The sequence below is a fragment of the Haliaeetus leucocephalus genome, unplaced genomic scaffold, assembly GCF_000737465.1.
Source record: "Haliaeetus leucocephalus isolate CR32 unplaced genomic scaffold, Haliaeetus_leucocephalus-4.0 Scaffold83, whole genome shotgun sequence".
In the NCBI taxonomy this organism is placed as follows: Eukaryota; Metazoa; Chordata; class Aves; order Accipitriformes; family Accipitridae; genus Haliaeetus; species Haliaeetus leucocephalus.
The window spans coordinates 2101547-2121243 of record NW_010972519.1 but is presented as its reverse complement, the minus strand read 5'-3'; the positions used below and the strand labels follow the sequence as shown (position 1 = coordinate 2121243).

The 19697-nt window shown below is 39.1% G+C and overlaps 1 protein-coding gene across 1 annotated transcript in view; it reads right to left on the bottom strand.

Annotated features, from left to right (window-relative positions):
* LOC104841266 (engulfment and cell motility protein 1) overlaps nucleotides 1–19697 on the bottom strand; it is a 212703-nt gene that overhangs the window by 58603 nt on the left and 134403 nt on the right. Inside the window, exon 14 of the mRNA XM_010582811.1 lies at nucleotides 5997–6101. Coding sequence (XP_010581113.1) covers nucleotides 5997–6101 — 105 coding nt within the window. The remainder of the gene's footprint in view (nucleotides 1–5996; nucleotides 6102–19697) is intronic.

Sequence of the window (19697 nt, the reverse complement as noted above, 5' to 3'; positions counted from 1 at the left end):
GGAAAGACTGGCGGAGAAAAGAGAAGACAAGAACACATTAACAGGCTGGGACCCACTGGGCTGAGGCAATTAGGTCTCATGTGGAAAACTGCATTCCTTCATGAGACTCATATAACAAAGCTCACTTTTCTCTCCACTTTTAGCAGAACAGAAATAAATTACATCCCTTTTCCTATCATTTCTGGGGGAAAAAAATGGTATGGCAGAAATCAAACTCAGTTTTATTTCAGAAAATGCTGAAATTATATGTTGGACTATTCATATCTGATCAGGTTAGAATGAGTAGGCATGAGGAGACTCTCTGAACTGGCGGAAGGATGTGTAGGCAGCCTCCTATACAACTGCATGGGTTAGAAAGTATATGGCAGACAGACTGTGACTCAACCCATTAAAGTTCTGAAAGGTCTCTGCAGGATGCCAGCAATCTTCCTGCCTGCATCACCAGCACTCGCAAACAGCACCTGTGCCTCCACTGTGACTTCTGAAAGCTTCAAAAGGAAAAGAACTCCCTCCTCAACCTCCCCAAAAGCAGCAACTCAAGTAGCTGCTCGGCAAGATATATCTCTGCATAGCAGCTGTGTGAATAACTGATTTTCCAGCTCAGCAGATGCAGGGGAAAGGGGATTTTCTACTACTGACCCTAAACCAGCTCAATTTTTAATTTTCAGGTAATCAAAATAACTCTTGGCACAACCAAGGTCCAAAAGTTGTTTTGATTTCAAACATTTTAATAACTTTTAAAGTTTTTTTTAAATACAAGAACAGAAAATTGAGGAGCATACCACTAAATATCTTACACATCATTTACAAAAATGTAGTAGCAATTATAAATCATATCAAGGGATTAATAAGCCCAACTTTTCAGCACGCATTCCACCACCCTGGTGGCAATATTTTATACTGAAAATTTTACACTCAATATCTAGCAAATATTTGCATGAAATAGATAAAATCAGTGGGAAAAAGGAAAAACCTTTTCTTCTACAGATGAGAGAGTTGAATTTCAGGCTACAGTAAAATGATCTCTTTCCAAGGAACACTTATTTTTCCCTACACATATGAAGAACCTACTAACCTAATAAATGGCAAAGAATTGGGCATAAACTTGGGCAACCAGCTGGGCAGAATCCAAACAGGTGGACAGCCAATGATCAGACACAGAGCTGCTAAGTCTATCTACAGTTTCTGCCTGAAGCACCAATCTCTTGTGCTTAAACAAAACAAGGAGACACAGTATGTGTCTCCTCAAGGCAGAATCTCACCCCAAAGAAGCAGTGAGACCTGCTAGAATATGGCTGGTCATAAGCGCAGAAGAAAAATATAGACAAGTCACCAACCTGCAGTCATCAAAAGCAAATTCATTAGAATAAGAAATGTGTACCCCACCAGAGACAATGTCGTATAGGACCTCTTTGTGACTCCACTGACTTACTGTGAAATACAGTAACCTTTAAGTAAAATCCTACACTCCCTCCCAGATGAAGGTTATCACTATATTTAGATGCCCATGAGGAAAATGTAAAATAAGGGAATATTTCAATGGTAGTGCATTAGAAGCTAAGGCATAGTTGCTGTAAATTCAGTTTACCCAATGACATCTTCTTTTTCTGCCAGGAAATACTGTTAAATTAGCCAAGATCCAAGACGAATGGCAGTCCACCCACAACTGGAGCAGTAGCTTTGATTTTGCTGCCTGCTATCAAGAACACCTGAATGAACACTGACTGCACATATAGGGGTCAACTTATCAAAACTGCAAAGCCAGTGTTTCTACAGAAGCATCCCAGGCACAAACACAGCACATTTAAACACAGGACAACAACTATCAAATTTCTCTTTTTGGTTTACAAATAAAAGGAGTGCTCCATTTTGCTTCCTTTAGTTTGCACTTTACACCAAATTAAGTAAATATCATTATTTTACATCAATATTAGCGATCACTGAAATGCATGTGTACAAAAACCAAAATCAGGCAAATGAATACACCCCCCCACACACATATGCATACAAAATATTTCGGTTTCATATATTTATACCTCTCTCCTCATTCTATCTTGAAAACAAAATGGATCTGAATAGTCTTGCACCACAAATTCCCAAACGAATCAATGACAAAGCACCAATAAATGGAGATACTAATACCAATGGTAGCATAACAGTATTTCCATGGAAGGGTTTTTCCTCAGACCCTTTTTACACTCAGGAAAGTTTCGAAGGCACATTGCTACAAGTTACCAGTAAGAAAAATCTCAAGATATCTGCACTGAATAAAGTGTTTTAAATGGTAAGTTATAATTTTATTTTTAAAAGTAGTAGAACGTGAAGCTGAAATAGTTTTGGAAAGGAACAGATTAGAACCAAGGGGGGACTTGTCTGCTCCAAAAGAACAACAACAAAAAAATTATCTGTCACGAAGCTTTATTCCAATCATTTTCTTCACCGTTAACTTTAATTATACACTCTGACTGTCCTATAATTATGTAGCTTGGGAAACTGCCAATTATTTCCTGCGAAAAATTTTGAAATTTCTTGCAGAGATACTCAACATTACTGCCATCAATGCATTCCATATACTATGTCATCACCTTTTAAAAGCAAATCGTCTTCCAATAGCAATTGATTATTGAAGTGGAACATGAAAAAAATGCAGTGCATATCAGTCACTGATAGCACCAGATAATTCATAAAAAAGAGAAAGAAAAGCTAACTCAGCAGGAAACTAATTCAATAGGAAACTTTTTTAAAAATCCAAATGATAGCTAAGGATACTACACAATCAAAGAAAACATGGGGGTTTTCCCCCTCCACTAACACTCTTTCTTCTGGAAGCTCCAGTCATATTGCATAGTAAACAACCTCCCCCCCCCCCTACCACCACACCCTCCCCCAAAATTGAAACCAACTAACACAAAATCTAAATAAAGAAAAACAACAGTATGTTTATCTGAAGGAAGACAGCAAGTCAAGAAAACATATTACTGTAATTTCAGGAGTAAGTATCCAACAGGAAAAAGGTGAATGAGAAATGGATTGTGGGGAAGTAGGTAAGAAAGAATCAAACAGGGAAAGTTTGGTCATTTTTGTTTCCTCCTTCACCGTGCAACACCCCTGTTTTCACCTTGAAATGCCTTCTGCTTTCAAGATGCAGAGTTATCCATCTGCTCCACTGGCTTCACACCCATGTTCTTCAACACACTGCAACTGTATTTACTCTTCCTATGAGTACTTTTGTTTGCTACTGGTCTTTGAAGCCCTACTGCCGCCCCCACCCCCACCCCAAGGGCACTTTAGTTTCAGACATCCTTCCCACCTCACTAATCCATTTATCATGCAAACTATTTCTAAGCAGAATCACTTACGAGAGGCAGAACAAGGAACAAAAAGGGAAGAGATTACTAATTGCCTGCCTTCTCTTCTAACTTCTCCTTATCCATTTTTTTTCAGTAATACAAGATACCTTCCTAAGGGCCATGCAGCTGGGGCATCCTAAGAAAGTGGCAGGACAGATTGCAGTGATTTGTGCTGTCCATTAAAATGCAGCACTGCCAATACACTCGGTAAAACCACGACAACTTCCTGATAGTGTCTTTGCTTAATACATCCCATTCTGTCAGGAGAAACTTCATATTTTCCAAGTTTGTTTCAAACCAACTCTGGTTTCCAGTCTTGATTTTTAATTACTGCACAGCACAGATATTATCTCATTTTGGGCCTTAGGAATTAACCCATGGTACAGCAATAAACTGTATTGCAAAGGGCCAAGTTGAAAATAATCTCTCCTCCTAGGAACCAAAATATTTCCTAGTATCAACAATGAAAAAAAGAGAAGAGCTCCTGTCAAAAAAGTTGTTCAGTATGCTAGTATTATTTGTATAGTTACAAATTTCTTGTGGCAACTTAACCTTGACCACAGAGAGAATTTTTGTTACACCATAGCAGTAGAAATATATCTGAAAAAATAAGCAAGGTCAACAGGCTGTACAAGTAGAGAAAACTGGTGTTGTGGGAGCTTTTGGAGCCAAAGGCCATGAAGAAAAGGTAATGTTAGATGTGAAATAGAATGAGATATGAGAAGGAAATGGGCATGTCAGGACCCACAGGAAACTACTGTACACCAGCTAGTAAGTCAAGGAGATGAAAAGACAGAAAATAGGTGTCTTTTGTGATCAAAGACTAGCACACTAGAGGAGTTGTACAACACCATTCATCTCAGAGGCGTCCAGCATGCTGTTAAGATGACATGGTGGACCACTGCAGATGAGTGAGCTACCATGCCAGCAATGCTAGTATAAGCACTAAGTAGAACTGCTCAAGAAAGATGGGCAGGCTAACATACTCCCAAGCTGTGTTAACAGTTCCCAAAGCAGCTTTGGGCAAACAATTTAATCTGAGCGTGCCTCAGTGTGGCATTTCTAGTGTATGTGTATCCTTTCTCGGGCAGGAAATACATCAGGCACCCAGACACTCTCCTAACAGGAATCATACAAGAATAAAAACTGGCATCCCAAAATAACAGCAAAAATTCTCAGTAATGCAGCAACAAAAATGCTGCATTATAGAAACAAAGCTGAGCCAGCAACAAAGTCCATTCTAAAGAGTGTCTAATTACATGCTACAATGAACCCAATTTTTAAGACAGCATTTGCAACATGAAAATGAAAAATAAAAAATTGAGAGATGTCAATGAAAGCTCTATTTCAACAGAATATCTGTCCTCTTTAAATTCTTTCAGATTTCTTTAAAAAATGACTGTCTCATTTGGGAGCACTGGCTACCCCTACTAAGTATATTCTCTAAATTTAGAATTTTCAGAAGAAGTCTATCAAGTAGCAGGGGTCCAGATCTTACCAAATTTTAATGAGAAACAGTAACCAATTCTTGTTTTATAAAAAAAACCACAATTCAGCATAGTTTATCCAGAAAACACACTCATTGCCCAGTATGTGAAACAGCCCTTAATTTCAGGGGTTTATAGGGGTTGATAAATATTGCTGTATTGCATGCTACCACAGTGTTTTGTAACAGCTGTTGCTAGATGCAGACTGAGGAGAAAGATATATTTAACGAGCAGATCTTACAATCTTGTGGTCTCCTGTTATGTCCCTGGATCATCCTGGCCTGGATATCAGCAGACCCTTTACAAACCTATTAGAACTTTGACACTAATCTACTCTGAGCAAAAACTAGATGATAAATTAAAAGTTCACTCTTCACTTTATAGTAGAAACGATTGGTGTATCTACTGTCTCCTTGCTATACACAACCTTCTTTAAGCTGGTGTGCATGTGTGCTTTTTCTTGGGGAGTTAAACCATCCCTACTATCTCAAGACACTGATTTTCTAGACTAACCTCTACTCCCATCTGTGCTTGCTAGGTTTATGCTTGGCAAATATGTGATTTCAATAAAGGTCAGGAAAAGTTGTTCTATTCAGAGGCAGGTATTATTCAGCTGTGTGCCTCTTCTTGTAAGGATGCAACACAAAACTTGCTTGAACTACCCTTGAAATAACAAATGTAGGAAGTGGAGTGGGCAGGGGGCAGGAACGGGTTGTGCAAGTCAATCATGATGCTTTTTACCTATTTTTCTCTGAGCATTACCTCACATATAGCAGTAGTTTTAGTGGGAGCATCTTAACTCTCAGGACACTGCAACTCAGTCGCTTATCAAAGCATTTGCTCATCAAAGCCTCCTTTCCACAGAAAACACTGACAGTTTTTGGTAGACAGAGCAGGGCAGAGAATTCTGCACACTTACTCATTTCTGAGCTTATTGACCTCCATCATGCATCTGAAAAAGACATAAGCTCATCTCCCTCCTCTTTGCAGGCCTAAGCAAAAAGTAATATTTGCAAAAAGTAATATCTGTAATATTTGACTTGGCAATGACAGACTAGACAGCTGTACAGCTTTCTCCCAAAGCTTTTACAAACTTATGTCATGTTGTTGCGTGTGAACAGGCAACCCCACAGATCTCAAAGACGAGAATAAGCCTTACCCGTATATAAGCATCCTGGTGATGTTTAGCAAAGTACAGCATATTGTCGAGGGCTAGCATTCCTGGAGGGGTCTGCGTAAAATCCATTGCTGGGTTTACATGATTCTGTAAAGAGATAACAAGATCACTCAATTACCACCTTTACAAAAGCTGTCAGCTGCCCAGTGAAGTGCACTGTGTTAGCATGCTGTGCCAAAAAGTCCAGCAACAGAGCTCTTTTTGCTGAGCAGAAAAATCTTAACAAGGAAATGGTCCATGCCTCAAAGAACTTTAAAGCCAAATGCAAACACTGAGGTTGGCATGTCAGTCATTCACTTCTGTAGCTATGGAATGGAGTTTCCCAAAGACTGACTGCTTTAGAAGCACAGATCTCCAAGTCTTTCATGGCAGATAGACTCCTCGGTGGCACTACAGACTAAAAGTACTACTTACATGAAAATGCAGATATGTAAGCAAACAGCCACCAAAACACCTATTTATACAACTGCTATGGAACAATTTCAAACAAACATTGAAAAAGAGAAAAAACTACTAGATTCAAAAGCTATATTAAGTCTATTGGATCCTGCGGAATCCTGAATACAAAGGGCCTCGGACAAAAGTGGATGAAATTAAACAGATTCACCTTATGGAATTCAGGTAAATTTTTTGTTACATTCTCGATCTAAGAATTTCAGCTATGGGATTAATGAATGAGCACACTAAATATAACCAAAACTTGTTAGTTTCTACACGCACCTACAGATTTCAAATGTTCAGTTTCACACTTGAATGTAGTTCAACATTTGGATATGAACATTTGCCTGGCTACAGACAGGCTCGAAAACACCAGAGAAGTTGCTCAGACAAAGACCCGAGAGTATGTCTCCATCAAAAAATGCCTATCGTCTGCTATGCTCTTTTATAAGCATCACCTTTGCAATGTCTCCAGCTCCACTGATCATTCTGACACAGAAAGATTTCCCCCTAGTCACTTTGCGATGGCATTTCTATTCTGCAAGACCCATCTGACAGAGACTTTAAAACTGCATTTACTAGCAGAAAACTGATTGCCAAAAGATCAGCATAGATTTCTTCTTCCATCAGTCTGTTTCTGCTGTGTGCTCAGGGTCTGATCCACCCACCTCACTGACAAAAGCATGCGGTTTACTACTTTTCCTCCTGTTGAGAATCTCAGGCCATAAAGTTGTAGAAATGTGGGACTCCACTCTCTTGCCCGTCTGACCTTTAGTTGTATGATAGTGTTTAACCCCAGCTGGCAACTAAGCCCCATGCAGCTGCTCGCTCGCTCCCCACACGGTGGGATGGGGGAGAGAATCAGAAAAGCAAAAGTGAGAAAACTCATGGGCTGAGATAAAGACAGTTTAACACGTAAAGCAAAAGCCACACACACGAGCAAAGCAAAACAAGGAATTCATTCACCACTTCCCATGGGCAGGCAGGTGTTCAGCCATCTCCAGGAAAGCAGGGCTCCATCACTCATAATGGTGACTTGGGAAGACAAACGCCATCACTCCAAATGTCCCCCCCTTCCTCCTCCTTCCCCCAGCTTTATGTACTGAGCATGACATCATATGGCCTGGAATATCCCTTTGGTCAGTTGGGGTTGGCTGTCCCAGCTGTGTCCCCTCCCAATTCCTTGTGCCCCCTCCAGCCTACTTGCTGGTGGGGTGAGAAGCAGAAAAGGCCTTGACTCTGTGCAAGCACTGCTCAGCAACAGCTAAAACATCCCTGTGGTATCAACACTGTTTTCAGCACAAATCCAAAACATCGCCCCATACTAGCTACTATGAAGAAAATTAACTTTATTCTAGTCAAAAAACAGGACAGATAGGTTGGTTTTAGCTAGTCAATAATTTATAGTCACATGAAAGATTAGAAGTATTAGAAAGCAAAAATTATACGTGAACACGACTGCTGCAACTTTAAAAGCAGACAAAGATTTTGAAGATGGCATGCACAACTTGTTCATTTTACATCTCTGGCTTAGCAGATCCGGTGTACAAGCAAAACAATCATAGGCTAATCATTTTGCAATATGGAATCCTAGATTTTATATGGAAATATCTATGCAGGAGATGTTTCAGAAGGGTAGTAGTCTAGGGCAGGGAAACAAAGGCTTACTGAGTTGTGTTTTCCAAAAACTCATCTTTTTTAAACTTTTTTTTTTTTTACATTCATCTGAATGACAAAAGAAGCCCTTAATGGCTAATTCCCCAACTCCACCTTCCGTCTTCCAGAGTCAGAACATTTAAAATCAGTACAAGACTGCTTCACACATGTCACAAGCCCAAGAGACTTCAGCTTCTTGGAGAAGAAAACTTCCCTTCCTACAATTTTCAAGCATTCCCAAAAGTGCATTTTAAGAGAGGCTGAGTCTGGCAGACACACAAAAGCTCCCGCACCTGCCCTAACCCCAGCATGAGTATATTAGCAGGACCTTCTATACATCTGACACCACCTTAATTTTGGACATAAAGCAGAAGTCCTGGGGAACACCACTTGATGCTTAGCCTTGCCATGAGGTCCATTTCCTTGAGAAAGCTCTTGGGAAGCTGCCTACAAGGAACCATACAGCACCAGTTTTACAACACCTTTTGCAAGTAGAACTTCAGCATAGGGCTGCACATACTCTCTTGACCCCCATGCTATAGCATAGCACAGGCAGAGTATACTTGGACAAATACCTGGCAAGCAGAGAGAGTATCAAGACCCATCTACCTTTCTCCAGCTATTAAAATACTAGCACCCATTTTGCTGGTGTTTACAAAGAATGTTAAAATAAAAGCAGAACACTGAAATAAAAAGGCTGACCTACTGTTGCTTGAATAGTTCTTTCCTTCATCCCATTCTACATCTCAAATTATATAGACAAGTCAAGAGAAAACAGCAAGGGCATGAGAATCTCACCACGTTTAGTAAGGCTAATTCATTTTGTCTCTTACCATCACTACTAGTTCCATGTTCAATCAGAAAAGCCACCTCTCCATCACTTACTACTTTTTCTCCAAGTCAAGCCTATAAACCCAGCTATTTTCATTTGTTTGAAACAAAAGTTTCTGCCACTTTGGGTGCCAGGATAACTAGGGCTTGATCTTCAGCTCTGTTAAGTCAAATAACTGGACATCTGCCAGCTGATGGTAGCTGAGGTTCCAAAGGACAGTTCTGGCATGTGCGAGACAATACATTATCTTCAATTATTCTTCAAATTCAAAAAGAATGCCAGCTGCTTTATTCCCTTCCTTCTTCCTCCCTCCCCCTAAAATCATCCTTTTCTTAACATGTTGAATGTTTGTGGTTGAAATATTAATTTACCGAGAGTGGGTTTAGAAACAAGATACAAAGCTAAATTATCTAAAATGCTGTAGTGAATAATTCAGAAGTATGCAAACACCCCCACCTACAACATAATTTATTAAATATATGGAACACAACACTTCAGGCATATTAGTTGCATCTGTTTAGTATAACGTCTATTGCATTTTTCTCTTTCTAAAAAGACAAGAGTAAGAAATACAAATGGAACAACTTCGTTACATCCAATTTTTCAGATTTATTTTTTTTTCCACTAGACTGAGTAATATCTGTGCATCTTTCTGCTCCAGCATCTGAGCGGTATTTAGCAGCTTGCGCTCTTAAACCAAACATATTAAGATACCAAAAGCATCAAGAACTTGTTAGCCAGCTTAGTAGTGTACTGTGGAAATGAAAATTCATTCTTCTGGATAAGATATAAACCCAAAATCATGTCTGCTTATGCCATTAAAAAAAAAAAATTAAAAAAAAAAAATCACATGGCACGTTTCACAAGATTACAGCTATTGCGGATAAATTCCAGTGCAGTAATTTTATTCAGACAACCTAGCATTCCCATGCAGTCCTAGCTGTGTAAAGCTTTCTTCTCTGTCCTGAAAGGCTCCACTGTCTTACTTTTGGCTTCCAAGGCAATCTCTGAGGGATGTATAGATTTCAGTCATAAGAAAGTGTGCTCGCACTGAGATGCCTAATCACAGCAATGGTGTACTGTCTGTAGGTAACTGGAATAAGCACCACTTGTTCCTTAAATTATTCCTAACAACAGTATCTTCCACATGAATATGCTGAAGCATAGAAACCATGGATTTCCTCGCATTCCTAGCCTATTAAGGTACAAACTTTTTATTTCTGTCTTGACAGATATTGATGGCTTATCACAGATTTTGCATCAGTGCATGTACAGCTATGTAAATCGGCTGCCAAGTCATGCTAGTTTGCCCTGAAAGCTGCTTGCAGTAGGTGCTAGACCTTGTAATAGCTGTTCTACACAGAAAAGCAAACTTCTGTTTTCCCAATCCCAAAGCAGCACAGGTGAAACGCCATTCTGCACACCTCACTTCTGTAGGTTTGTATGACAAAAACACTACCGAAGTTCCCAGGGAGGAATTAGGACTGTAAAAGAACTGATAATAGAAGAACTTCAGAACATCTGAAAAGGAAGAGTCCAATTTCAATGGTGTCAATCTAAAATGAACCCCTCAAAACTGGTCATATTTTTTTCTACAGAAAAAGGAACAATCCACTACAAAGATAGTGCCAAGGACAGTAATCACTTTCTCCCACCTTCAACTACTTGCACTTACTCATTTTCTTTTTCCTTTTAAATCTAAACCATGGTTCTGTGGCCTAGGAAGGAAAGCAACCACCTGGTTCTACAGCACCTACACAAAAACTTTCCCTGGATCAAATGAGGAAATCACAGTAGTACGTATATGGATGTTTGTTCCTAAGAACTTAAGACCAAGAGAGTGGGAACTTTTTAAGTGATGTTCACAGTGAATTACGAATTGATACACTTATGTTGGAAGTATCAACGAGCACACAACCTCACCATTTACCCCCTCCCTAAATAATCCTGAAGTTTAGCACGCAAAATGTTCCCATCTGTTCATTTACACAAGAATTACAAATATGAAAAAATGGTAGATTAAAAAAAAAAATTTGTGAAGAGGTAGTCAGCTAAAATTCTTAATGAGGAAGTAATTTTGTCTTTTTATTTAACAGCACTATATTCAAAGAGATGATGATGCCCACAACTTCTACCATCCAATTTAATAAGACGTAACAGTGACTTGGGAATTTTCAACTTCTATGTATTCAGTGAAAGCAAAAACTAACAAACAGATTTGTTTTTCTCTTGATAACTCTTTAAATATGCAAATGCGCATTTTTTTCTTCCAAAGACAATTTTTTAAATTTTCCAACAGAACTGTTTGATAGAATGAAAATGTATGTGGAAGATCCCTGAATTTAAAAAAATAGTAGTAATAAAAACACTGTCTACCTCAAGTCAGAAGTATCCAAAGCTCAGCAACTCTGTCTTTGAAAGAATAAGCAGAAAATCTTTTAAGATACTTTTAGTGCAAGTCATTTAAATCACATCTCCGTTACCCCACCACATGTAAAGAACTCCAGTATATTTCTACTGGATATAGTTTTTATAGAGACTTACAAATTATGTTTGCATACAACAGTGGTAGTTTTTCCTTTAACTAACCTACGTCTAGCTTTTTCCAGCTTCGTGTTTCAGCAAATATTTGGCCGTTTCTGCCTGCTTAACTTTTTTTTTTTCTGTAATGACAGCTTTGCAATACGTATTAGTAGACTGCAAATGTCATCCTCCAATAATAAAACTCAGTCCAATCTACGTAGCATGTTAAGCAACAGCCTTTCTGGATCAAGTTTGACCTGACCAATATAAAACTGACCTTCTAAATAGCAAAGAAATCATAAGCACGATCTGCACAAAATTTGCCCTATAAATGATTAAAAAAAAATAAATCATAATTTGACTACTGTATTCCCTTAGTTCACTGAACTACTAGGTAATCTCATGTAAAGCACCACAGAGCTCTACGTAAGTCACCACCAGAAATCTGACCCAATCATGAATGGATGCTATGGTGGTCAGAATTGCAAAAATCCGAATGTTACGGTAGCCTAACTAAATCCGTTAAAATCATCAGATGAAACATAACAGGGCATGTCAAAAGACAAGCACTGTGTGTTTTCAGCCATGAATAAATTATACGTTGCAGAGCAAGACAAAAAGCTTGTATATAATTCTTTGTATTTTATACATACTTATATTACAGTTTTACAGTTTCATGGAGCTAATGCTTTAGATTCCAAGATCTTAAGCCCTATGAACTGCCAATAGTTTAAAAGCCTAAAAGAATCTAAAATGAGTGCTATAACTTAAGAGTGATCACATCTTGTCCAATGCATGACAACTATGAATGACATTTCAGGTTTTATTTTAGTTAACAAGGACAGACTTTAAAGTTGGATACATGTTTAGCACTTCACAGATTGTTGACTTATTATTGAAGTAATGTTTTTTGGGCAAATGAAGTCATCAAGCAGTAACAGGTCATGTCTCTCAGCGATATTTAAAATGAATCAATGGGACATGGTCATTTCAATTACATTTTTTCAGCATGGGAAATTACTACCAGATATCTCCCAGTACCCACTAAGTTTACAGAATAACTGAATAAGCAGTCAAACATCCACTAGAAGATCTAGCTAGACTAGGTCGACAAACTAAAAGCCAGACTAGTTTATTACTACTCCACACTTGAGATTACCAGTTCATTTAACAACCACGTCAGCAGACCCCGACAGATTTCCTGGCCCACGCGCTTTTGGGCAAAGTCAGTCCACTTCTGATGAAACTGCTGCTGGACAAGGCATGAGCTAATCCAGACAGCTTTGACTGCAGTGAATTAGGGAGCGTTCCCAGGAGACTTTCTACAGGCTCAACTGAAAGGGCGTGAGGCAGGTATCCCTCCAGCCAGGGCAGCTGGAAAGCAACCAAGGGCTACAGCTTTTCAGGCAGCTCCAGCTTTTCCAAAGTCATGACGGAAGTATACTACCCACATCCTGGCCAGCAAGCAATTTTTGTGTTGTTTGAACTACAGCAGTCAAGAAGTACACCAGGATAAACTGGCATGGAGTATCCCCAACCTAAAAAGAAACAGTGTTATAAATATAGGCCTTTTTATGACCTTGGAACATGTCAAGAGATCAGCTCGTTTAATTTTAACAGTGTCATTAAAGCAGTTTGCCTTTTCTACATAGATAGGATCTAAGGCATGAATTCTCAGCCTGTCCAGCAGGTTAATTATCAAGCTAGCAAGAAGACAGTGATGTGAGAAAACAGTGTGAACAGTGCTAGCAGGAACAGTAAGCCAATAAAATTAATCCATAAACTTGAATATCGTAAATAAATACAGATTAAATGTTTGCAACTAGATGGAAGTCAGACATAGCAGAATCAAAATCTACCCGAGTAATTTTATCTCTGTGAATCCTATCAAATGTAAAAATTAGTTAGACTTGGTGTTCCTAAGTCCAATTGTGGCATGAAAAGCCTCTTTTGAGTTCAGCTAAGCTTAATGTCTGTTGAGTAAGGTACACTGTGACTACCACTCATTATTTAAGCATAATGGCTAGCACTGTTGGTATATTGGTATACAAGCATTAACGGTCCTGACTGATGGTTCAAAGACTACTTATTAAGCAGAAATTTAGAGCTCTTCAACAGGCATTTTGTATAAAATTTAAGGAAATGATACAAAATAGTTAACAAGTGTACATAAATATATATTTTGGCATATGGCCAAAAACATGAATTGTATAGCCTATCAACAAGAAATAAAAAGGTCTAGAGATTCTTTTTTTAAGTAAAATGAAAGGTTCAAACCCAAGTTATGCCAAATTGTGAGCTGCTTGAATTAGAGTCTTCTAAGCATAAGACTCCTAGGAGAGCATCTTTTTGATTGTTTTAGTTACACTTCAGGCAGTTTTATCTAAACTTGACCTTTCTGACATAACATTATTATCTGTAATTAAGGGGCATTATTTAAAACACCTTTCAGTTGTGGTTTCTTTTAGAGAAAAATTACTTAAATTATAAGCAATCTAGTAAAATTGACATGACCCAGCAATGTGCACTTGCAGTCCAGAAACCCAGCTGTATCCTTGGCTGCATCAAGAGAAGCATGACCAGCAGGTCGAGGGAGGGGATTCTCCCCCTCTACTCCACTCTCATGAGACCCCACCTGCAGTACTGCATTCAGCTTTGGGGTCCCCAACATAAGAACAACGTGGACCTGTTGGAGCGAGTCCAGAGGAGGGCCACAAAGATGATCAGAGGACTGGAGCACCTCTCCTATGAAGAAAGGCTGAGAGAGTTGGGGTTGTTCAGCCTGGAGAACAGAAGGCTCCAGGGAGACCCTATAGCAGCCTTCCAGTACTTAAAGGGGGCCTACAGGAAAGCCAGAGAGGGACTTTTTACAAGGACATGTACTGATGGGACAAGGGGTAATGGCTTTAAACTGGAAGAGGGTAGATTTAGATTAGATGTAAGGAGGAAGTTCTTCACTGTGAGGGTGGTGAGGCACTGGAACAGGTTGCCCAGAGACGTTGTGGATGCCCCATCCTTGGCAATGTTCAAGGCCAGGTTGGATGAGGCTTTGAGCAACCTGCTCTAGTGGAAGGTGTCCCTGCCCATGGCAGGGGGTTGGAACCAGATGATCTTTCAGGTCCCTTCCAACCCAAACCATTCTATGACTCTATGAAAATTTGGGTAAAAATAACGATAAGAATTTTCCTGAGGATGTGTATCTACAGGGAACCCACATAAGAAGCAGCCCACTTAATTGCTGCAGTTGCTTGTCCCAGAAGACTTGAGTGGAACTCCAAATGGGATCCTTCCTGCTGTAACAACTATCAGCTCCAGTAAAGGGTGTGATGTTTACAGACAATGGTAGGCATGGCACAACCACAGAACAAGAAGATTGGCACTCCATTTGTGCAGTGAATTATACTTCCCTTGGAACTCCATTAACAACGACTGCGGTGGCTGGGGCCATCCCTGCATTCTCACAAGCCACGTTGCTTTGAGAATGGTGAGCTTTGCAAGGAACCTAAACCCAGTACCAAGTATCATAAAGGTAAGTTGGGATAGGTCTTGCTCTCCCTTTACATATTTCTGTAGAAAGGTTTCACGTTTTTCTTTTTCAAGCAAGCTACCTAAAATGGTTGTCGTGCAAAAGGAAAGGGCCAGGCTGTGTTTAGTTCAAATAAAGAGTAGAGAGAAGTCAACCCTGTGTCTGAGAAAACTCCACTTCAAAATGTATCAGAATCTACTGGCTGCCTGGCAGCCAGATACAACAGCTATCAAGATTTAAAACCAAGGAACTTAGCTGAAATGTCATCTGCAGCTAGGCATATGGACTCACAGTCCTAGGTAAAAAAGCCTGCTGCCAGTATGGAGCTCTGGGGTTCACACACCGCCACTTCTTTTACTATCTGTGACCAGGTCAAGTTTCCAGTAACCACAGAGGACAAGGTGAAAACTAATCTACAGTAAAGGAACTGTCAACATCTATGATATTTTAGCTACCTTTGTATGTGGGGATGTACATCCAAAATGACTAGCTCTATGGTCAAATCTTCCCTCTGCTTGAGGTTCAAACAGCCAAGCTTTGTAGATATCAGAGACAGGTATGGAAAAAAGGATCAATCCCTCATAAAACCTTTGAGTCTGTACTTCTGTCTTAAGTCAACAATAGCCTATGCCCATCCTACAGCATACCCTTATCTGCCCTCAGTAGTGAAGTAATAAAAAAAAAATAATAATTAAAAAAAAAAAAGACAAAACCCCACAGGATCCATTTACTGGGGAATTTCAGTTCACTTGACTTTCATTTTTCTTTGCCTCCCTCTACAGAAATGTGAAGCTTTTGTGACTAGAGCTGTGCTCTGCAAAATGCAAATATGTTTTGCATATCTGGGCATTGTTCTCCCCTGCCTCCAGTTTCCTCCAGACAGACATCAAAAAGAGGATGGAGCTGCACCAAAATGTAGGAAGATTTAAGAAAATGAAGTAATTTTTAAAAGAACACATACCATTGCCACTTAGGTAGGGGCTGTGTAACAAGCTGACTACATTGAACAATCAAAATATTCAGAATTCAGATACAAAGGTGTTTTTAATTTGGGGAAATAATTCAGTTATTCACAAGTGAGTTGCTTTTCTCCCCCTGGTCTTTTAATTCATTCACAGGCCTAAGTTAATGAAATCACATATTCAAAGAGAATGTCTGTAATTCTTTGTAACTGAAGAAAATCTAAATACTTCGTGTGCTATACTATTCACTGTCCCTTAAATCTTACAACAGGCAAAAAAAACCATGAGGAATGAGAGGAGGGGGAACAGAGAGATATGTACATTTAAGTAACATACATATCTGCATGCATGCATACACTGGAAAATTGCATAGGCTTAAAAAAAGCTATTTGCACTGACATTACATTGAATTTACACTGTTTCACAAAACTACTGTCACTTCAATATCAAGCAAGGGTTTGTGTGAAATCAGCTATCCAAGTCAAGCCTTGTGAAACAGATGAAGCCCACACTACAAATGAAAAGACATCATTATGTCTGACCCATTTTGGGGGGCCTGTTTCTTCATCTTATTTTTTTGTACACAAATTCTGAAGCATGTGCAGTACATAATATCCAGAGAAAGATGTCCAAGATCCATCTCTAAGAGAAGGAATCAGAAAACGATTAGCAGTAAAAGAACTATTCTGTCATGATAACACTTGAAACAAACTACTCAGCCCTACTACATTCAAATCCATGGAGCCTGCCTGCCCCCACGAGTTTGTAACTGGGATACTGATAGTAAATGAGCAGCAAACAAGAAAACAATACAATAAAATCATACATAATATATAAAAAAACATATGCCAGAAATGCAGTGTCCCATAGCCCCTAATTTTAAATTAGAACATTTACATTTGTTAGTGGATTTTCTTCAAGAGAGGCATACTTTTTCAAATCACAAGGAGTTTAAGATTTTTATCTTACAATTTCACAATTAAAAATATTGGAAAGGTATAAAAATATAAAAAACCTTTTATCCTTGCTCCACAAAATAACAGAACTTATCCTGTCATTAAGAAACTGATTTAAAGGATGATTCCTCCAACTAATATTTATAGTAAGCAAAAAGTGATCAAATAAAGTATTTAAAAAAATCAAACCACAAAATGTTTGAGATTATACAGAGTCAGTTCATTCCCACAGACACACAACCACAGACATTTCATTCTGATTAGTTTTAACTTCATTCTTAAAGTGATATTGAAAGGTCAAAAAAGGTTGGTAGCCCATCAAAATGGGAGGTTTTTTAATTTTTTTTTTTCTTTCTTTCTTTCTTCTAAATCTGTTCTCCTCTGGAAGGACTAAAACTAAGAGGAATTCAGCAGTATACGGTAAAAGGCTGGTTTATTCATTCCAACAATGTGCAAATTGTTGGATGCCCATAGCTCCTGACAAACAATCCTGGTAAGTCACATGCAGCTGCGTGGTAAACAAGAACAGCAGCCTTAACATATGGATTTGCTGGTCCCAGTTGTTGGCCGCTGTAACGATGCATCTGACCTACGTGCCTCCTTCTGCGCAATTATTGGCTCAGATCAAAGTACCAAGTTTATATAAACTTAGTAGCTCCTCTAATACACAGATATCATCCATTGTGCATGTTATAACCTCAGGCTTTCCTGGTTACAACTGATCCATTTTTGTTAGTAAAATAAACTTTCTCAGATTTTCTCCCAGCCATTTAAAACCTTATGCCTCCAAACAGCAGTAATTCTTTTGCATCCCTCTGTCAGCACTCAGGATCAGCAGACACAGTCTGATGATGAAGAAAAAAAAAAAAGCATTATCTTCATTCGGATTTACTGATCAATTCACAGTTTTCATCACCCATCTCCTTTTTTGTCATTCTTCAGTATTTATTCCAGACTGCAATCACACTTGGCTGAGAAGCTATGGAGTCACCTGAAAGCATCTGTCCCTGTGGCCAGAGATCACCTCTCTCCCTCGGGGAGCAGTAGTACCCCAAAGCCATCCTCACCAGCTCTGCCCCACTCACCCGAAAGGAAACCAAGCCGCTCCCCTGCTTGTGCTCAGCAGGCATCTACCTGCACTTCCTCACACTGCTCAAAGTGGTTCAGGGGCCCAACGGAAGAGATATGCAGATCAAATGCTAATCCTGGGGGCTACCCTCCTCTAAGCTATACCAGAGGAGATATCTGCCACACATTGCCTTGAATATCAGCAAATCTAGATGTCATTGTGGAGAGTGGAGTCTCAGCATGAATTCTGCTAAGTTGCAAACCTCAGCATGCAGTGCTTCGCTCTATGCGCAGCAATCCTATTTCCAACACAGTCCCACGTTTCCACAACCTAGCACCAAATACATAGCACGACATGAAACCGCAGAATGTTTTGTTTATGGCAAACATAAAACTATGAAACTATGCTTATGGGAGAGAATGCAGTAGGTTACACACCTATGGGCACCTAACAGCACCAAGCACAGGATGGCTGTGAGAGTAAGCTTGCATGGCACCTTGATGATTTCTGTATTTCTGCCTTTCAGGTTTGGACAGAGGTTGATGCTTTGCTGCTCACATTTGCAGAACATGGCCTGAGCTGGCAACCAAACATAAGTTTTTCTGATTAGATCTTTAACTACATTTACAAAATGTCACCTTTTACAGATTTGCAGAGACTGCTGGGGAAAAAAAAACCTAAAAAATCCAGATTGCAAGAAAGCATCCCTGTCACAGGGCCCACACAAGGCTGAAAAAACCCCCAGATGCAGGAACAAACTATTATTTCAGAGGGGAAAAAAATATCTCACCAGTAAGTGTCAGACAGAAAATAAACTCTACTTACAGTGCATTGTATAACAAACTGTAACATGCAAGCCAAATTAAGTAACTTTTTTTGCCCCCAGAAGTATCATTTATCCTGAACATCAAACATCTGCTGGCATTCAACTGAGAAAAAGGAATTTACAGCCCAGAACAGTTATTTCTACTCTTTCTAAGGCTGAAATGATTCTGCACCCATGCAAGTGAGCTGTTGAACAACTTTTGTGAACAACCTACATCTGGTATGACGCTAGTGCCCTCTGCTGCACAGTATTACAAATTAGTTAGCAGCTTTCTTTTAAAATGAGGTTCAGCTGTACTCCCAAGTAACATCAAGCCATATAAATACAGTAAATCAAGGATTTCTATCTTCAGGTGAATATTAAAAGAAAAACAATCCTGGGGTTGAACAGTTAACAGTATGGGGTTAAACAGTATTACTGTATGTCTTTCTAAGTATTCACTTAGAAAACATTCTGTGAGACTGCCATGTGGAGCTGCATACTGTGAAATAATCTAAAATATTAAGCTAATAAAATTAAAACATTCCTTTGTTTTTCAACAAGTGAAAGGGAGACTTTTTTTTAATCAGAAATAAAATTAAAAAATCCCTTTTCAGACTGAATTATCTCCATATAGATTCAGGAAATTTAACTGTAAAATTAACAACTGGGCTTTCTGATTGCAGCTCCTCCAAATGCCAGTGTAGACTAGTAAAACCCTCAGTTATATCTTTAGTATCATCATCAGTTCATTTATATTTCCTTCCTCTTCCATTCTGTTTTTCTTTTCTTGTAGTCCACATATTTTATTCACCTTTCTAGTACAGGTTGCAGTAACCTCTACTTGTTGTTGCTCTGCCAGAGATCTATCGAGTAGCAATGTTCACAGAAACGTTAGGGAAGCAAGATGTCAAAA